The sequence below is a fragment of the Cyanistes caeruleus genome, chromosome 13 (genome assembly GCF_971803275.1).
Source record: "Cyanistes caeruleus chromosome 13, bCyaCae1.hap1.1, whole genome shotgun sequence".
NCBI classification, from domain to species: domain Eukaryota; kingdom Metazoa; phylum Chordata; class Aves; order Passeriformes; family Paridae; genus Cyanistes; species Cyanistes caeruleus.
Window position 1 is genome coordinate 10,614,859 of NC_141713.1, and position 19,734 is coordinate 10,634,592.

At 38.0% G+C, this 19,734-nt stretch overlaps 1 protein-coding gene across 5 annotated transcripts in view; it reads left to right on the plus strand.

The window, feature by feature from the left end:
* FBN1 (fibrillin 1) overlaps window positions 1-19,734 on the plus strand; it is a 145,924-nt gene that overhangs the window by 78,989 nt on the left and 47,201 nt on the right. For all 5 annotated transcript variants that reach the window (XM_086848332.1, XM_086848333.1, XM_023933994.2 and 2 more), the window contains 15 exons: window positions 3,401-3,523; window positions 4,403-4,555; window positions 6,301-6,354; window positions 7,244-7,369; window positions 9,216-9,341; window positions 9,880-9,999; window positions 10,886-11,023; window positions 12,011-12,061; window positions 14,625-14,750; window positions 15,529-15,753; window positions 16,928-17,053; window positions 17,144-17,272; window positions 17,740-17,865; window positions 17,993-18,118; window positions 18,856-18,978. In XM_086848332.1, coding sequence (XP_086704458.1) covers window positions 3,401-3,523; window positions 4,403-4,555; window positions 6,301-6,354; window positions 7,244-7,369; window positions 9,216-9,341; window positions 9,880-9,999; window positions 10,886-11,023; window positions 12,011-12,061; window positions 14,625-14,750; window positions 15,529-15,753; window positions 16,928-17,053; window positions 17,144-17,272; window positions 17,740-17,865; window positions 17,993-18,118; window positions 18,856-18,978 — 1,872 coding nt within the window. The remainder of the gene's footprint in view (window positions 1-3,400; window positions 3,524-4,402; window positions 4,556-6,300; window positions 6,355-7,243; window positions 7,370-9,215; window positions 9,342-9,879; window positions 10,000-10,885; window positions 11,024-12,010; window positions 12,062-14,624; window positions 14,751-15,528; window positions 15,754-16,927; window positions 17,054-17,143; window positions 17,273-17,739; window positions 17,866-17,992; window positions 18,119-18,855; window positions 18,979-19,734) is intronic.

Genomic DNA, 19,734 nt, shown 5'->3' on the forward strand with positions numbered 1-19,734 from the left:
TAACCTAAGGGAGAAGGTACACGTGTTCTATCACCAGCAGGTTCAAAGTGGTCATCTGCTCAACTGGACAAACAACTTTTGCCTCTGAGACAAAGCCCAGTGAGAGGAAAAATGATTTAATCACCATCCAGCCCTCGTGGCCAAAGCAGGAGCAGGGTAGGGTTGCCAGGAACATGGCTGTGCCTGAAAGCTTGCAGGGGCAGCCTGCCAATAGAGGCCTTGTGTCTCACTGCACTCACCATCATATTGTTGTGCTCCTGCTGACCTTCCTCAGTTATTCCCTGCTCCATGCTTCCAGAAAGACATTCAGTAATGTCAAAGTCAGTATTTCCAGCTGATGGACTCCCTCTTGCCTGAACAGCACGGCCCCCAAGCTCTGGCCATATGAACTTTGGAACAGTAGCCATTTATTTCCAAATGCAGAAAAAGCAACTCCCTTCCAGGGGACATTGAACACTGTCTTTTTGTTTTCCTATGCTGTGGGTCTCTTTGTCAGTGGCGTAGTTGTCTTTGGTGTGCTATTATTGATTAAACAAAGAAGGGGGAGATGTGGAAGATAAGAAATCCTGTTCACTTCTGGTGGGGAACAAAAAGCACTCTGGGAAAGGTTCAGCTAACAGCGAGGTAAAAAACAGGTCATATAACCAGAGAGCAGGTTGCATGGCTGGTGGGTGGTCACTTTGTGCATGGGGCAGTGATTGGTTGGCAAGGTGCGTGGACACCACGTCATCAGAGAGCTGGTTGGGTAAAAGGACGCGTGAACAGCCGCACCACAGTGGCAGGCAGCCATTGTGTGTCTGTTTTGGTGAAGTTGAGAGCATAAAAAGGCTTGGTTTGTTGCAATAAGTGATCTTTGGGGCAAGCAAGAAGGAGGTCTGTGTGTCTTTGTTTGCCATTGCTGTGAAACTGTAGGGTCATGCCCAAGCATGCCCAGTGTGCAGGGAGAATATGCACAAATTGATATTTCTGCAGCAAATTTGTTTCCCGCGTGAGCAATTTTGATAGGGAATTGAATGTGTTTTTTTGCCAAACTAGGGGCTCAACAAAGGAATGGAAGAGTGCAAATCATTGCTTCTATAACTGTCTCTTTTGATTCACTCTAAGCTGAGTTTTCAGCTGTTAGGAAGGGCTTCTAACCCAAAGATGGGGATAATGTAATTAACATTTAGTTCCATAAAATTGGAATTTAAGTATAAGTACAGGGCATATGCTTGGCTGTCTGGTAAAAAATTCCACTTAGACTTTCTGAAATAACATGCCAAAAAAGAATGTTACACCACAGTCTTGTATATTCCCCAAAATACAAGACATGCTAAATTTATTCACCATTAGCTTCTTTCAGTGATGATTTGCTTGATTTTTCAGAAACACTTGTATCAGGCATGCAGAAGTTTGAGGCGTTATTTTTGTTCCATACGTTGTTTCATCTTTTAGATCAAACATGAATTCCCCAAATTAAAAGCCATTGCAAGGCAATTGAAAATGATAGTTTAGTAGTCTGAATAAATTTTTCCTGCTTAAAATTAGAGGACTCTAGAGTATTCATAACACTGTGTACCCAGCTACCACTACTAATCAAGCTAAGCAGAAAAGGCAAAACTCATTGAACATGGAAAATTAATACATTGCTTGGTTTTCCAGAACCAGGTTGAGTATATTTTAAGTTGTCCAAATGGTGAATTTTGCCACAGAAGACAGCAGAGCATTCTCAAGGTTAGAAATTTGGACTTTATTCCTGTGGATGAAGTTGATTTACTCTGTGGAGTCTCAGGCCTGGTAAAAGCAGAGGCTTTTTACCTGACTTCACAGGAACCAGGTTTTCAGCTGACTTGCACCATTTTAAGTGACCCACTTTACCTTTAAAAAATTCTGTAGTGGTATTTCTAACACATTTGTGAATCAGTACAAAAGAAAATAGATGGCACGTTTCGCCCTTTACTAGCTTACAAGATCTTTTTTTTAAAAATGAACTGCAGGAAACGGGAAAGAAGTAATTTTGCCTTTCTGTTCTAGAAATAACTTTCAAAAAGGAAAGCTTTTTTTCTTTTTTTTGCTTGTAGGAGAATCTGTAATAGGAGTTGAGTGGTGTTTACCAGAATAACTGTCTACACTATTAAATAGTATGGGTTCATTTTGAATCCCAACTCTGTTTTTACCTGCAGTGGGTAAGGACTAAATTTAAAGCGGGAAAAACATTTAAGATTTGTCTGAAACAGAACAAAAGATTGCAGGATGGAGTAAAAATTATTTGAGCCCATGTATTTAAATATAGCTTTTATTTCAAAATGCAGTTTGAAAAAGGAATCTTGGATCATACAAGCTATTTTTAATGCCAAGCAACACAAACTAAGTAAAACACAGAGGTGTTTCACTCTCAATTTGCCCTTTTAAGGTCAGAAAAAAGGAAATTGTCACACACACTGTCTGTTGTATATAGTATGGAGAATTGTTATGAAGTGATTATTTTATAAAGGTTATGCATACTTCCAAGCAATATTTATAGCACTCCTTTTCTTTATCATTTCTAAAATGATAGTATGCTCTCTGCATCTAGAGAATGACCTTACTATTAGCAGGATACACTGCCTGTAAAGATTTTTTACTAATTTAACATTTCTTTGCGATAGCTCAATATAATGAAGTCTCATTTCTGTATTTCATTGCTATGGGCCCTATTGTCCAATATGCCATTGTTGGGCAAAGGTGGTGGCTTGTGCCGGGCAATTGCTTAGGGCTCAAATCAATAATGAATTCCTTTCAAGGCTGGAGTGCAGTCTGTTCATTGAAAGTTTATAAAATGAGCTGTGATGAGCATCCAATAGGAAAACCCATTTGTCATGCAGATCACCAGAGAGACAGGGACTTCAGGCTGGGCTGACTGGGGAGATTCAGATGTACAGCAGGAGGAAAGGAAATTCTTTGGTGGCCCTATGAAGGCACCTTGTGGGGGGGTGAAAGATTCAATTTGCTACCTCTGATTTCTTACAGCATGAACTGTTAATACAAAACGGGAATGTCCTATTATATACTACACAAGTTTTTTTTCATAGCAGCTACATTTTCCTCCTTCCTTCAATTATGATTTTGCCTGAATGACCCTTAAATCACAACATGTACCTCTTGGGAACAAGTTAGGAAAATGTAGTCCCTTTCATTCTCCAAGGAGAGCAAAATCTTTTTGTTCTATTTATTTCTCCTGAATTTTGGATTTTCTTATTCTATTTCAAAGAATGAATTTATCATTATTCCTAACAAAATCTTTACTTGAACTACTTTCCATTTACCCTTGATATTCTTTTGTAGGATATATTGAAAATAAGCTGCACAAATGCAAGTTTCAGCCAGGCATCAAACACTACGTAGTTTAATTTCTAATAAAGCTCATTCTGTTCTCCAACAGACATCAATGAGTGTGAGACAGATGGAATATGCATGAACGGGCGCTGTGTGAACACTGATGGCTCTTTCAGATGTGAATGCTTCCCTGGCCTTGCAGTAGGACTGGATGGACGTGTCTGTGTTGGTAAGACAAACTTAATAGAGTCACAGTTAACCAAGGTTAAAATAGTACTAGACTGATGGACAGATCAACATTGAATGTAGAATTTACCAGTTTTTCACGGAATGGTGGGTAGTAATTATAGTGGATACTAATAACTCTGGAATGTTTACTGTAGCAGCCCATTTTGTTCTGTTTTCATTTCCTTTTTATTTAAAGAGAAGAAAAGTGGGGGTCAAATCACAAGGTCAGGTAGACTGTACAGTGTAGAGGTGACTAGTGCAGCATCAGTTCTGCGTAGGTGAGAATTTGCCCTGTTTCTGTCAATGTAAAATTCATTTGTCACTAAGCTTAAAGATGTAATTACTCTGTCACCTCTTTTTAACATGGGATGTACCCAATTTTCTGCCAATTTCTGTACAAGCTCAGTGTTTGATTATCAAATACTAATATGTGTGAAAGCCATTTATTGGTCTTTCTTAAAAAAAGAGAAAAATCACCCCTGGACCTGAAAACATAAACATATGAAGTCTTATGTACGGGAATAGCATTAATGACTTTTCCTTGGGTTTTTTACAAGCAAAGAAAGAGCAAAGACTTCGTCCATTTTCCCCACAGGTTCTCTCAAGGTTAAGAACTGATTGTTTGCCTAGTTCAGCATGTTAAGTCATCAAATGCAGTGACTATTTGTATGCCTTAATTCTTGGGAGCGTGAGGAAGAAGAATTTCCTGTCCCAAGTAGAGGAGGGTGTATAGGTGGCTGGAAAGCAGAGAGAAATAGTGGAAGATACTTTTGACAGCTATTTCATGGTGTTTATGACTCCCTAGCTACATTTAATACTTGCTATAATTTATGGCAGCATAGTTGGCTATGGCAGGATTAAGAGAGATTTCTTCCCTCAGATACACATATGCGAAGCACGTGCTATGGTGGCTACAAGAGAGGACAATGTGTGAGACCATTAACGGGTGCAGTTACAAAGTCAGAATGCTGCTGTGCCAGCACTGACTATGCCTTTGGAGAGCCTTGCCAACCCTGCCCAGCACAAAACTCAGGTATGGCATGTTCACTGGTAAATCTTCTGATTTATTAATTCTGTTGATAAGCTATTTTTAGAAAGGTAGAAGAGACTATATTAACATTGCAACTTAAATCAGGAGATAACATTGTTGTATAATATGTTACATATTTTGAGCAGTCTTTTATTTTTTATATGTTTTAAGACTACAGGAGATTTTTTTTAAGCAAGAGTAAATGACAATATCTGGCCCCAGATTTGTTATGCATATTAAAACCAAACAGGACATTTTCAGACAAAAAACTGTATTTTGGTAGATGTAGATAACAAAAAATATAATTTTAAACTCAAATTATTAATGGAAAAAACTTGATTAATTCATAGGTTCAAATCCTTATGTACACCTGCCAGTCAGATGCTTCCTGCATGACTCCTATATCCTTCAAGTGATCTGAAGTAGCTTATTCAGTACCTTGCCTTTGGGTAGTCAATGCACAGACAAATGTCCAGTTCAGTTTCTTGTGAATACTTGAGTCTGTCACTGAAATCCCCACCAAGTGAAGCTGTCTGGACATAACTTCTCTCTGGAAAGGAAACAATCCTAACCATTCCTACGAGCAGAAGTGTTTTAGGAAAACTCTTCTTCCAACAAGACTCTGCTGACACAGTCCTTGCTGGAAGACAGTAATTTAGAGAGACCTTGGTTTCATGGAGGTGACAGACTGCAGGGAGCTGGTTTGAAACCTCAATTTATTATGTATTTCTTGTCACCCAGCAAATTTGTTGTTGCACATAAACAAAGTATAGCATTTGATATGTAGTTCAAAAGTGTATCATACTACCATGGTATTTTCTCTGTAGGCAAAAACAATTCTAGATTTATTTTTTAAATCTGTTTTAACTGATAGCTTTATGAAAGCACTGGGGAGCCAAACCCAATTGGAACAAATTAGGCTGGTAGAGCTGATGTGAGCTCTTCAGCAGGAACTTGCTGGTGACCATTTTATAACTTGGTGTATTGTTTAGAATAACAAAACACCAAGGACATGTTAGTGAAATCGGAAAGAGCTTTTCCTGCAGCCTCTGGTGATGTTAGTGGGCCCTTCTTATTGTACAGTAGAGCTGAAATCTACAAATACTGGACTCCGTATCACTGACTTTGTGTTATGTTTGATTAACTTCATTGGAACATTTACATGTGTGTAAGCTATTTTGACGGTGTTGTTTTCCTCACCTCAATTCTTAATAAAAGGACTTCTCATGCAGGACAAAATTATATTATTTTTTAATTATTATTCTTTTTATTATTTATATTTTATAATAAATTATATTATTTTGATCTACAGTGAACTCATGAAGATACTCCTGCTAAATGGAGTTAAATATGGGGTAGATTTATAGGAAAAAATGTTCTGTTTCCTGGTCTCTTTGAACAAGCACCTTGGGCAACGACTTGGATGTAAAGTTCTGGAGAATCTTGCTGTGAATATGTAATGGTTTGTTTGTATAGGAGGACAAGCATGAAGTTTATGTCTATTCTTAAATGCCACAGTTCATCATGTGAGTTTTTACTCATCCATCTTCATAAGCAGATTCAGACCCTGAATCTGCTAAAATGCTTCGTTCAAAAGGTTCAGAATACTGTGAGGTTATTAATGTTTTCAGAAGAGTTGAAGGCATAGTATTTCTTTCAAATAATTAATTTTCATACTATAAACGGTGATGCTGAAAGCAATGAGCTAAGAAAGAATATTCCAATAAATTTTTTAATATTTTTTCCAGCTGAATATCAGGCTCTGTGTAGCAGTGGAACTGGCATGACTGCAGGAGGAAATGGTAAGATCACGTAATGTAATTCGAATTTATATATAGTACTTTTGTCTGAAAGTGTTACTTTGATATCTTTAATTTGTTAGCCGTGCTGATGGGGATGGTGACAGAGAGAGTGAGAGAAAGGCTTAGGGTGAAATGAATGGAGCATGGAGTTTCAGGATCATTCATTTACCCTCATTTCACCAGTGGGGCCTGTCTGGCTTACATCATGGAGTGTATGTAAGTGCCATTATAAAATAATGACAAATGTATGAGAAGTGTCAATGCCTACATGACTTTATATGTAAATCATATTTGCATATTTCAGGTGAAATCATCCTGAAGAATAAAGCCATATTGAACATTGAGCTTACTCATGTTTTCATCTGTAAAAATAGGCCAGAGTTTGTTTAACTATAGAGAAGAAGGAAATTATTACAATAAAAGCTTTGTTGTCATTGAACTGTGAAACTGCAAACTCTTAAGTCAGCCAATGCTCACTAGTAGATTTGCTGGCAGTAGATAGGGAAAAGCACTCAGAAAAGAGGGATATTAATGCTTTGGCAAGTGATGCCATCTGGAAATGCTGTGAATCAGGAGATATGGGGAGTATTAGTCCATGGGGCCTCTCTAAAAATGTAATCTCTGATCTCCAGTTTAATATCCCAGTTCTCACCTAGAGTTAAAAGTTTCCTAAATGACCATGATCATTAAATCAATGATAAAGAGATGCTTTCTTCTCTTGAGTGTGAATATTTAGGTGTGAATTTCCTAATCAGAACTACATAATTATAAATAAGGAGCAGCCAATGTTGATGATGTTGAAACTGATATTTTCTAGTTTGGAGAATTAATCCCTACAAGCCCTCAACAACTGCTGATCTGATGTTTGGGTTTTTTTACCTTTATGTAGATATTAATGAATGCTTATTGGATCCTGATCTCTGTCCAAATGGAAGGTGTGAGAATTTGCATGGAACATACAAATGTTATTGTGACCCTGGATATGAAGTAGACTCAACTGGGAAAAACTGCATTGGTATGAAATATCTTATCCTCAAAGTAGTTATAAAGAATCATCATATCCTTTCTCAGACTTCATTGGCTAAACTATCCAAATCTATATTTCCATTTTTTTCAAAAAATAGAGGCTGCAGCCTTCTCTTGAACATGACTGATCTGACCAGTGTACAGTGTTCTGATGAAGTCTGACCAGTGCCTTGTATAATTGTGCCAGAAATTCTCCATTTCCCCGTGGAATATCCTGCCTAAATTGATTCTAGAGTGCATTAATCTTTTCTCAAATATGTGTTATACTGTGGGATCAAAGTCAACCTCTAATTGGGAGTTACATCCAGAGTTTGCTCACTAGCATTCAGCTGATGAGTTCTGGTTTCTAGCATGTTATTGTTACTGGTCCCTAATTGCAAAGTTTTGAATGTTGGTGATTATATTTCATCTTATTTTTCTTGTTCATGTTGTCAAGATTAATTTAGCCTTGCCTGATTCTCTGTATTGGTAATAACTTCCAGCTTCATGTTGTCCACAGTTTTTGATTCAATTAATTTTTTACTTCTGCATTAAAATGAATATTTTATAGGACCAGTCCCAAGTCTGATCCCTGATAGCGTTTCTAATATCCTCACTTCATCATGATTATTCTCCTTTTTAATATATCCTACTGTAATCTTTCCTTTGTCCAGCTCTGGAACCACCTTAAAATTCTTAAATTCCTTTCTATTATCTCCAGCTTACATAATAATTTTATTTGGGTTCTGTATTCTCTATTTAAACCTAAATAGCTTAAGTCATGGGTGTAATCCCAGTCTAAACTATCCATTATCTTAAAAAAAAAAAAAAAAAAAAGGAAAAAAAAAGAGTTGATCTTTCTTAGATAAAAACCACACTGTAATTCATCCCATTTTCCCTTTTGCTTCTTTGGCTTTAATTATCCATGTCCTATTCCAGTGTTTGCTTGTAGCTGATGGCATCTCTTCTCCCAGTCCATCTGTGAGTTTTCCAGATGCTCCCCAGCCCACCCTGTTGAAGCCCACATCCATTCTGCATCACAGCTGTTTCCCATTCTCCTGTAATGTTCCACCTGGCCCTCTCTCAATTTTTCTGAACTCCTGTGAAGCTTCCCACATGGTCTGTTTTATTCTGCAAGTCTCCCTTCTTTTCCTAGCACTTTTGCTGTTCCCAGCTGCTGCACTGACCCTCTGAGTCTTCCCAACTTCTCTCAACACTTTCTGAGGCCTCTCTGACTTAGCCAATTGTTCCTGTCTGCTCTTTGGGTCTCTCCTGGTCTTCACCTGCTGTTCATGGCCCATTGCCACCTTCTTGCAACTTCCCCCTAATGACTGCAGTTCTTCCAATGATTTCCTCAGGGTTCTTAAATTTAGCACTAGCAATTCTATTTAAATTTTTCATCTCTGAAGCAAGTGTAGATTTACGTTAGTCTTTTTAACTATAACAACTGAGGCAGTTTAGAGCCAGCTTGGAAAAAATGGTGATTTAAAGACCAGGATGACCAGCAAACCTTTTCAAACCAATCCTCTCCTTGTTTCTTTCATAACACTGCTGTGCAGTGACTCAGAGACTGCATAGACCTAATCCACAATAAAGGCAGGATAAAAGTGTGATTCCCAGCTTTATTTTGAACTGTGCTGTGGCTGTCACATACTGTGAATATGTGAGGAAAGAAAGTATAAGTCCTTGTGCAAACCTGTTATCTACAAAAACAATCCAGTATCCATATTTCATACACACACATCCCCCTGCCCTATTTATCTCCTCTGAAAAGCAGCTGTTGAGAGGGAAATTCTGTCCTGACTTCTATTCCAGAAATGTTTATTTCTTAAAAAAGTTCTTTATTTTCATTGTAGATATTGATGAATGTGCACTGAACATGCTACTTTGTGACAATGGACAATGCAGAAATACCCCTGGAAGTTTCACCTGCACCTGTCCAAAAGGATTTGTATACACTCCTGATCTAAAAACATGTGAAGGTAATTGGTAACACACCATTTCATCCTAGTTTTATTATTTGAATTGTTCTCAGATTGTGCCGGAAATACTTTGAACCTTCATGAGGATATAATGTGTAAAACTGAAAAAAAAAAAGCCACCATAAATAAATTCTGTGGGGAAGCAGGAGAATGAAGAGGGAGGGACAAGGCCAAAACTAAATCATTAGATAACCTCATGGACTAGCCCGTATTTACTCTTCTTATTTACTACTACCAGTGAGCCCACACTGTGCCAAGGGTGAGAAGAACCAAGTTTTACAAATCTATTGTCTGAGGAACAGAGCCAAAGGGCTCCTAGTTTGAACCCTTTTTCAGCCACAGACAATTCTAATGTGTTGGTGTGTCTTTGGGACACATGCATTCTTAGTCTGTTGTGAAGAGTTTCACAACAGAAAATGGGAATATTAGCAAGACTGGTTATGAGGAAAGCTTCATCCCCTTTTTCCTAAACTGAAAAGAGCCATATGTATTTTTGTTAATGTTTCCTGGCACTAATAGCAGTGTGTTTCTTTTCTAGATATTGATGAATGTGAATCTAACCCCTGTGTTAATGGAGTATGCAAAAACACACCAGGTTCTTTTGTTTGTGAATGTTCTCCTGAAAGTACTTTGGATCCAACCAGAACCATCTGCATAGGTATTTATTCCTCTGAAGGTTTTATGTTTGCTGGTTGAAAATTTCCAATGACATGTGAACATTTTACATCAGGTTAAGAAAATACTTTAAAATAATTTGTGTAGATTAATTTAGTGGAAAACATAACAGAAATAATGTTAAAAGGTGCTTGTTTTCACCATTACTGCGAGAGCATAAAGTGCACTTGGGAGCTTGGTGTGCTTCCATGTCAAATTCGAAAGAGAGGTGAACATTTTTTCTAACCAACACAGGAATTCTAGGACTAATACTTCATGTCTGTGCTTACCTTAATTTCTCCTGTAATAAGGTGAACATGTTCTAATTAGGATCTGCTCTCTGAAAGAATTTTGTATCTGAGATGGAGCACGAACAGCTTATGCACAGTCCAGAGCAGCTCATGGACAATGCTGTGACTCAGATACTTTGTGGGCTCATAGTTTCCTTTAAAAAACTGTAGGACTACAGCTGTCTGATCCTTAGCTATCTCCTGCCATTCCCTATACAGGAAGATATCCAGACTAGGGGATCTAGTAAAATAATAGAAGATGTAGCAAGGGTCCATATCTACTCTGTTCTTCTGCATGTGCCCCTAATATGAGTCATAATCAATACAGGAACTCAATTCTTCAATCGTATTGGCATACTCACTGTTAAGGACAGTAAGTATAAACTAGGATTTGCAGGAGCTCTGTGCTGGGATGACTTCAGGCTATAGTCCAGCATAGAGAAGGTTAAATTAAGAGATTTAAAATGGATTTAGCTCTGATGTGGTAAATTGTAATGAAAGGATTATTTTTTTCATGGTTAAATTAGCATGTGTTTGTAAATAGAGTAATGCATAATGCTAGAGAATCTGCATGAAAATACATTATATTTTTCTCAACAGAAACTGTCAAGGGTACCTGTTGGCAGAACATAGTCAATGGAAGATGTGAAATAAATATCAATGGAGCAACTCTGAAGTCCCAGTGCTGTTCCTCACTAGGTGCTGCTTGGGGAAGCCCATGTACACCATGTGAAAGAGGTAATGCTGTTAATTTTCCTCAGGAACCTGGGATTTTTCCTCTTCTGAGGTTAGTCCAGATTATTGTCATAGAAGTTGGGTGCAGGCTAGACAAATAACTTCTGTTATCTAACAGTCATTCCTTATTCAGTCCCAAGAAAGAGAAGTCTTAATATTGGAGTGGTAGCATGTAGCTATATAAGGTTCTAACTGGATTTTACAGTAAGTATTTTACAAGTTTAAGTGCTTAAGGGAAGGGACCACACCTACAGTCTGTAACTGGCAGCCTTACTTTAGCATGGTTTGTCATAATTAGTGATCTGGAGTTCCTAGTGATGTAGCAATAAATGCATGTTCCCCAGAGATCCCAAGGAAATGTTTGCAACAAATGGATCTTTGGTGTGGTAATGAAGGGAGGAGAGGGAGTAGCCCTTGTTATTATACTCTGTAGATTAACTGATGACCTGGACAATCTTACAGTCGACCGAAAAATGGGTTGAGGTCGCTGTATATTCATTTGATAATTTTACTGAACTGTGGGATGGGCTGGGAACCCAGGGATGAGCTGATGAACGCAGAAATGTGTGTGGGTTGTTATTTCTGTATCCTGAAAGATGCTAGTTTGCTCAAATCTTTGGCTGATTTCATTCTGTGTATCTTAACAGAATTCATCCTCATTCATCCATGGTAAATAGGGTTGTAATGTGCTGTGATCAAGTGAAATGACTTAATTGGTTCAAATGAAACAGAAATCATAACCACTTTTAGGCTAGCTAGCTGAGACACATGGGAAGCAAAAGAGGATAAAGGCTGACACTCTATATAGTTTATGCAGTTGCCCCATCTTATCTCTTTATTATTTCAGAAAATACTGGGATACTGTCTAAGCACTCAGACTTCTCATAGCAATAAACTAGATAATGTTTCACATGATCAGTTTTGCACAATAAATTAATGGTGGGTTTTGGACTGTAGTATTCTGAAACTTCACTTTTGTTTGTTTTACAGACCCAATATGTCAAAAGGGATATTCAAGAATAAGAGGAACATTGTGTGAAGGTATTTATTGTTGCCTTAACATAAATCAGAGCTTGAATAAAAAAATGCTAGTGTTTTAAGCAGTTAATTTAGCACAGAAGAACACCATGCCAAGTTCTTACCTTGTGTTGTTCCATTGACTTCATTAGAGTTATGTCAGGGATGAATTTGGTTTCAGTTTGTTTAACATTCCTGCATACTCACAGTTTATCTCAAAGTACACACTTACAAATGCAGTGTCTACCAGTATAAGGAGATGGCTCACTCTCTTCAAATACTGTTAACTGAATAACCTGTTTTTAAGTGAAGTGTCTTATATATACTACAAAACATGACATAAGTAATACAGTGGTATGATAAGCTATTACTATGCTTTAGGAAAATAATGTTTGAAGACTGTAGTTCACATTAGTTTTCTTTTTTTTCCCCCTGACCTTGGCTTTCTCCCATATGACATTATATGAAATCTTACACATTCCAAAACATATTTTCATTTTCCTATTAAAAAAACCAAACCAAACCAAAAAACACAAAAAAATCACCCCACACCAAAAAAAGCCCCATCAGGGCACAGTTATACTTTGGTTAAAGAAAAGGTTAATATTTTAAATGTGTAGTTTTTTGCTTGGTATGAGATGACTCTATACTATTCTGTGAGAATTGAAGGTCCCACCCTATTTCATCTTTATTTGAATTGATTTGAACCCCTGGAAAAGTACTGCATATTTACATAATATGCAGAAGCTCAGAGAGTCTCAAACTGCTGTGGGTCATCCTGACTGACAACATCTGACATGACACTGCAGTTAAAATATTTTTTAAAAATTACTCCCATATGTAGCTTCCATAAAGAAACATTGTTTTTTTTCCCTTAAAAAAAAGAAAAAGAGGAACACCCTCACACATACTCTTTGCTTTCCAAATGATGACTGAATACCTTGGCACGTCTGTGCTGCAGACCCACTGTACATAACTTATCTGACCTCAGCAACACTTTGTGGAGTGTGTAAGTGAAAGAAAAGAAAAAAAATAGGTCCACCTATCTCTCTTCACAAGGAAAGTCTTAGAGCATTTTCAACACTGCTGGGATGGAAAGTTCCAAGATACAGACATAAGTGTTTTCAGCATTTCCTTTACCAGCACTTCGGATTACATCTATTACATGCTTTGATCTTTCTCATTTCTATGGGACCTGGATAGTCTTAGGTTTTTTCAGAGTAGCTTCCCTTCCTTGTAACCTTACTGAAGCCTTACTTGGTTTTCAACCAATGTAAGCATTTTTCAAGACAGGGGGAGGTCTCTAGGAAATTTACTGGCAAGTTTGAGACAGGAGTAAGTTTAGTTCCCAAAAGGTGATAGTCAGTTCTCCCATACACAGCCCATGTAAAATGAGTAATAGATCTTGTGCAAGGAAATAAGCAAACTAAATTGGCAGCATTCCTCTCGTTTACGGGTGAGCCCTGAAGTTGTCAGCTGCAATATTGCTCACAGGCTGTGAACAGTGTTTCAGTGGTTTCTAATAATCCACTGGCTTTACTTCATACCTTCCAGTCAATTTACAATATCTGTTCAAGGGCAGAGGCCACTGATTTGCCCCCCAGAGTTTATCCTCCATCATGCTCCATGAGGTTTGAGAGGTGCAGTCTCTTTGCACCAGGAGTTTTGTCTGGATGCCTAACCAGCCCAACCTTCCCAATTCTTGGTTACTCTATACATGAGTATTCATCTACAGATTGCCAGTCATTCTTTTTCCATTTCTTCTTCTTAATACTCTCCTCTCCTCAAAATTGTCATGCTTCATCTTGGAGCATGTTTAATGCTAGAAGCTTTCTCCCAAAGGCAGTTGTGAAGCATATGCTTTCTACAAAGGACATGGGTGGGAGGACCTCACACTTAGATTACTAAACATTTATTTAAGCTCAAGCCAAGCTAATGCATATAATCAATTTATCCTTACCCAAAAGTGCTAAATTTTCATTTTAAATATAGAAATACAGTTTTTACTTAATAAAGTTAAACTCTGTGTGTAGTTGTAAGGAAGTTATTTTAATATATATATATATATATATGAAGTTGCTAATTACTGACAAGGCCATAGGGCCAGATTTCAAATGGTGTTGTACTTTCCAGACATGCAGATAGAGAAAATTTTCAAAAATCTTAAAAAAATACTGAATCTAGTTGGAATAATGCATAATGTCATTTTGCACTTACCTTGGTCTTTCTTTTCCCATTTGCTTCAAATATCTGACCCACAGTAAGTATGAAAATGGATATAGTTTTTAAACACCCCTCCCTTTCTGTTAATTTTGAATTTAATTTCAGTGTGTGTAGGAATAGCTAATAGCAACATGTATTATTTCTGATCAGCAGCAGTTTTCTGTAATTAATTGGGTCTGTCTGGTTTGCTTTGGGAATTGTAAATGTTTTGAATTTTTTCAGGCCATGTAGACTGCTGTGGTTTTTTATTTTATCCTGAAAACATGACAATGTTTTTATATTATTTATTATTTTTTTTTATATTTTTGCTTATTTGCTCATTTAACATGCTAGTAATTACTCTTGCTTCTTTTTTCTTTAATAGATGTTAATGAATGTGAGGTGTTTCCTGGAGTCTGTACAAATGGGCAGTGTGTCAATACCTTGGGATCCTTTGTTTGCCAGTGCCCCAGTGGAATGACTTTAGATGCTTCTGGGCGAACTTGTCTTGGTAGGTGTTAATTCCATGTACTAGGGAAGAGCAGATCTATGCAGTGACCAGTGGCTGCACTGTGTGTTTTTTAACAAGAAAGGAAAATTATTTTTGCCCATTTTTCAGATGGAATTAGGGACATGAACTTAGTTCAGCTGGAACAGGAGCAGGTTCCAATGGCAGTAGCTAAAGCACATCACCATCTGCTAGCTGGTGAATAGCAGTGATTTAGTTCCAGATTGTTCATCTGACAAATCCCTACAGATCATCCATGCTCTTAGCACTCTTCATCTGCAGCCCCACTGAAACCACCTTCCACAAAGGCTGGAATAGAGGAGGCCAAGACCATGCCATTGTGGGCTGGACCTTGGCCACACCATGCACCTTGATGGAGTGTGCAACAGAATATCCAAGTTTTGGTGTCCACCCAAAGCACCTTTGTCCATTTATGACAATAATGCCAAAGATTTGCCTCTGAACAAGGCATAGCTTGTGGTAATTAAAAGGCCTTATATAAGTATGGCAAGCTGGAATGTTAAAAATCCTTTTCGGATCCAAAATTTACTTTGAGTGTTGAGCACCATTTTCAGAGTGGTGCTTTAAACTTACTTCAATTGTTAATTTCTGATTTAGTGTTAATATTTTGCTGTTAGGAATTATGCAGTGAGCTTGGTATGCTCCTCCGAGTCCACAAAAATGTGGAGTGAGCTGTCCTGTGAAGGGATTTTGGAAAAAAATTCCCCTACAGTGAACTAAATTTTCTCTTTCTCACCATGTTGTTGAAATTTCCCAACAGACATTCGCTTGGAGAGCTGCTACCTACAGCACGAGGATGAGCAGTGCACATCCCAGATCCCAGGCCGGCACCGCATGGACGCCTGCTGCTGCTCCGTGGGGGCAGCCTGGGGCTACGAGTGCGAGGAGTGTCCTCCCAGGGGAACTCCTGAGTTTGAAGCTCTTTGCCCAAGGGGACCTGGGTTCTCTACGAAGATAGAGATTAGTGGGAAGCCTTTCTCTAAAGGTATGTGATCCATTTGTGGTTAATTGCTGGCAGATCCTGGTGGCTTCTACTTTTACTCTTCCATCAGACAGCTCCTATGTGGTTGGAAATTCCAGTGATAGGCACTTCACTCACCCTAAGGCATGTTTGAAAATCCAATTAGATTTCATGTCAACTGAAGCCCAAATAAAATACAAGAAAATTTAGTTTGTGTTAGAGACCATTAAATACTATATAATACTGTAGCCTCAAAACACAGAATTTGTGTCTCTTACTAGAGAGGTTAAATTGTGCCTGACTTCGCCTCCTGGCACCTCATAGTAAAGAATTGGAGCAAACTGGGCAGTCAGCTTTGGATGTATTGAAAGAGCAACCCTTATTTGCAAAGGGTGCAATAACTTTAATTGTAGTGTGGAACAATGAAGAAATGTTGAATAATTTTGGGAATTTCTTGTGAAGCTACTTGGAGAAGTAGAGGAAATAGCTTCCAGGATGATGGCTCGAAACAGAGAATTTTGTTTACAGTAAAAAAAATCGTGTTATGAGTCTTGTTGGTAAACTTCCAGCATTAAATGGGAATCACACATTGACACCCCAGCATCATGTGCTGAAAGCCATCTCTCCAGGGTTACCAGTAAGGTTAAGCAGGACAATGTCAAAAGTTGCACTAAAACTAAACATTATAAAATCTGAAATGAGGGGAATATATATATATGAATGGCAATTGCTGTTGTTAGTTTCAGCCTTGTTTTATAAACAGTTACTAAGCCATTAATTATCCATAAAGCAAAGTGACATGTGCTTTTATTTGTGCTCATTTTGTTTGCTGTGACTCATGGAAGTCACATTTTTTTCTCAGAAATCAGAAGACAGTGCTTCTTTTGAAAGCTGTCTTTGCCTTGATCCTCTCTCCTTATTCCTGAAATCTTCCTGAGCTGCAGATCAGATCCTGCAGGACAAAGGGGAGGTGAATACCATTCTGTAGGAGAAAGTGTTCTTGGCGATTCCAACACAGAGTGTCTACAGTGTTGGTTAGGGGCAAGTCAGTATCAATTTATGCAGTATGGTCTAATTTTCCTACAAGGAGGGGTCACTGCCATGAAATAGGATGAGCTCTGATGTCAGCATTGCTCTTTTGTGCACTGTGTTTTGTATGCAATGGTAACATCATATGTCCACACTATCTCATTTTCAGACATCAATGAATGCAAAATGTTCCCCAGCCTTTGTACCCATGGAAAATGCAGAAATACCATTGGCAGTTTTAAATGTAGATGTGACAGTGGATTTGCCCTTGATTCTGAAGAGAGGAACTGCACAGGTAAACTGCATGGATGTTTCTCATAGCTTTGAACTGAAAAGGGAAAACTGAACTGCTTTGAAAATCCTGTGAATGTGTTTTGTCTTACAGATATCGATGAATGCCGCATCTCTCCTGATCTTTGTGGCCAAGGCATCTGTGTCAATACTCCTGGAGACTTTGAGTGTGAATGTTTTGAAGGTTATGAAAGTGGATTTATGATGATGAAAAACTGCATGGGTATGTTTTTTATAGACCTTAGATGTGCAATAGTATGCTATGTACTTGTATGCTATGCATGGGGTTTTTTGGAGCTTTTTTTTAAGGTTTGATTATGCTTGGGTGTAAGTCTCTCTCATTTTGTGAGCCTTATTGAAGCTAACTTTAAATGTGAATTTGCTGCTTCTGCAAGTTGCCAAAGCATATATAAGCAAGGGACAGGATTTTAGGATGTTAAATTTATCCCCACAGTCCCCATTTTGCTAAGTGGGACAGCACCCTGAACTTTGAAGTTAAGGTAAATTAAAATTTAGAAGAAGCCTTTTTGAATTTTTTTTTTTTTTTCCTAACGGCATTATGGTGCAAGGGATGCCTGGCTCTCAGACAGGCTGCAGAGTCAATCAAGGCAGATGGTGCTGTGATGGCTGGGGGGCTGCAGTGAGGGATGTGCTGGCCCTGCACTGATGTGCCTCCTTTTCTTCCCACAGACATCGACGAGTGTCAGCGCAATCCCCTCCTCTGCCGAGGTGGCACCTGCATCAACACAGAGGGAAGTTTTCGGTGCGATTGTCCTCCAGGCCATCAGATATCACCAAATATCTCTGCATGTGTAGGTGAGACATGCAGGCAAAATCAACACTGTGCACAGAATTTTGTACCTCCCTTGTGCTGTGCATTTACAACTTCTGTTTAGTATCATTTTCAGGACAAAAATGAGTTCCTCTTTTTCTTTTGCAACAGACATTAATGAATGCGAGCTGAGCACCAACCTGTGCCGAAATGGCCGTTGTGTCAACCTGATTGGAAAGTATCAGTGTGCTTGCAACCCTGGGTATCAGTCCACACAAGACAAGCTATACTGTATCGGTAAGGACAAAACCTACACAGGAGCTCTAGCAAACAGGGAAGATAAAACACACAGAATTGTTTCAGTTTAGTATAAAGTAATTTTTAATCGTGAATGAAAAAATCTATTACAGTTTGTCAAAATACTATGCAAAATCTCCAAAACATGCACATCATGAGAGAAATGAATGAAGTTATGGCAGTGCTACACTTAGCGGAGTAATAGATTATTTTCTCTAGTAAATCAGTCATGATGCATAAAATCATGTGCTATTTTAAATGCCCCAAGACTTTCAGACTATGATGATTAAGGGGGAGTAACTTGTTAGATTAGATATATATTTAATTAAAAATCATCATTTCTACTGGACCATGAAATAGAATCATGTGGTTCAATTGCATGCACTCCCACTGTGCCATGGAAAAATCCACTGGCTTTAATTCTGCCAAGTAATTTTTTACCTTGATTCTTACAAAATTAGTTATCCTCATGGTCCTGTGGTAACTCAGTGCAATTTCTATATGTAGAAGGAGAAGCACAGAAGTATTTGTATGTCAGATATCATCTCTTTCCATCCCTGGTTTATCTGAATCTATCCCAGTGCCTACCTTTGCAAAAATTTGAATGTTAGTGTGCAAACGCCAGGCGTTGATTCTGGATTGATGGTGTACTGGAAAGCTGACTCAAAGTGTGTCCTTGAAATGTGCTTTAAAGGAAAAGGTATTGTGGATTTTTACTGTAATTTTCTCCTTTTTAGATATTGATGAGTGCCAAATAATGAATGGTGGCTGTGAGGACTTCTGTACAAACTCGGAGGGCAGCTATGAATGTAGCTGTAAACAAGGCTTTGCTCTTATGCCAGACCACAGGACATGCACTGGTAAGGGAGATTTTGGGAACTTTTCTGCTTAAAGGGTTTATTTCAATAGTTTAAAAATGAACCTTCCTTTTAAGGTTAAGGGTATTGTAACAAATACACTATTAAAAAAGGAAAATAAATAGAAAGAGAAGTTCTTTTTCTGAACTAAATATCTCCAAAGTATCAGAATTGGGAAACTGCAGAAAGAAGTGCTTTGAAGGGAATTGGTTCTTGATAATTTCAGAAAGTGTACAAGTTGATTCTGATTTTAATATCAAAAATCTCTGATTTTTTCCATAGGAGATAAATTTCTCCCCTTAAGATATTGTAGTAGATCCAAATCAAAAACAGGTTGAAGACCATTAAAAAGTTATCATGAACAGAAGCCAAAATGCTGTGCAAGTGTATTGTATGGTTATATTGGAGAGAGAATAGACAGAGATGCTAGAAAAGAAGCTGATTGCTCTGTTCTTTGGTTTTGTGGTGTCTGCTCTTAAGCAATCAAGAAAATTCCTGGTTTTAATTCTTTGTTTAGTTAAGTGCAAGTATGCTGCGTTAATTCAGAGCTGAATGGCTTGCAGAGAAATTGAATTCTGAATAGTATGAACCTTTCTTAGGAAACAGGTCTTTTGAGCTCTTAAAAGAGTTTGTGAGAAAATTTTCAGAGCTTCCTTATGGCCGGGTGTTCTCCTTTGGGAGTCTGGGAGTCATAATCCCAGGAAGTGAATTGCACTTGGTGATTTCCACATAGGTTACTCGAAACATAATTCTACTTTT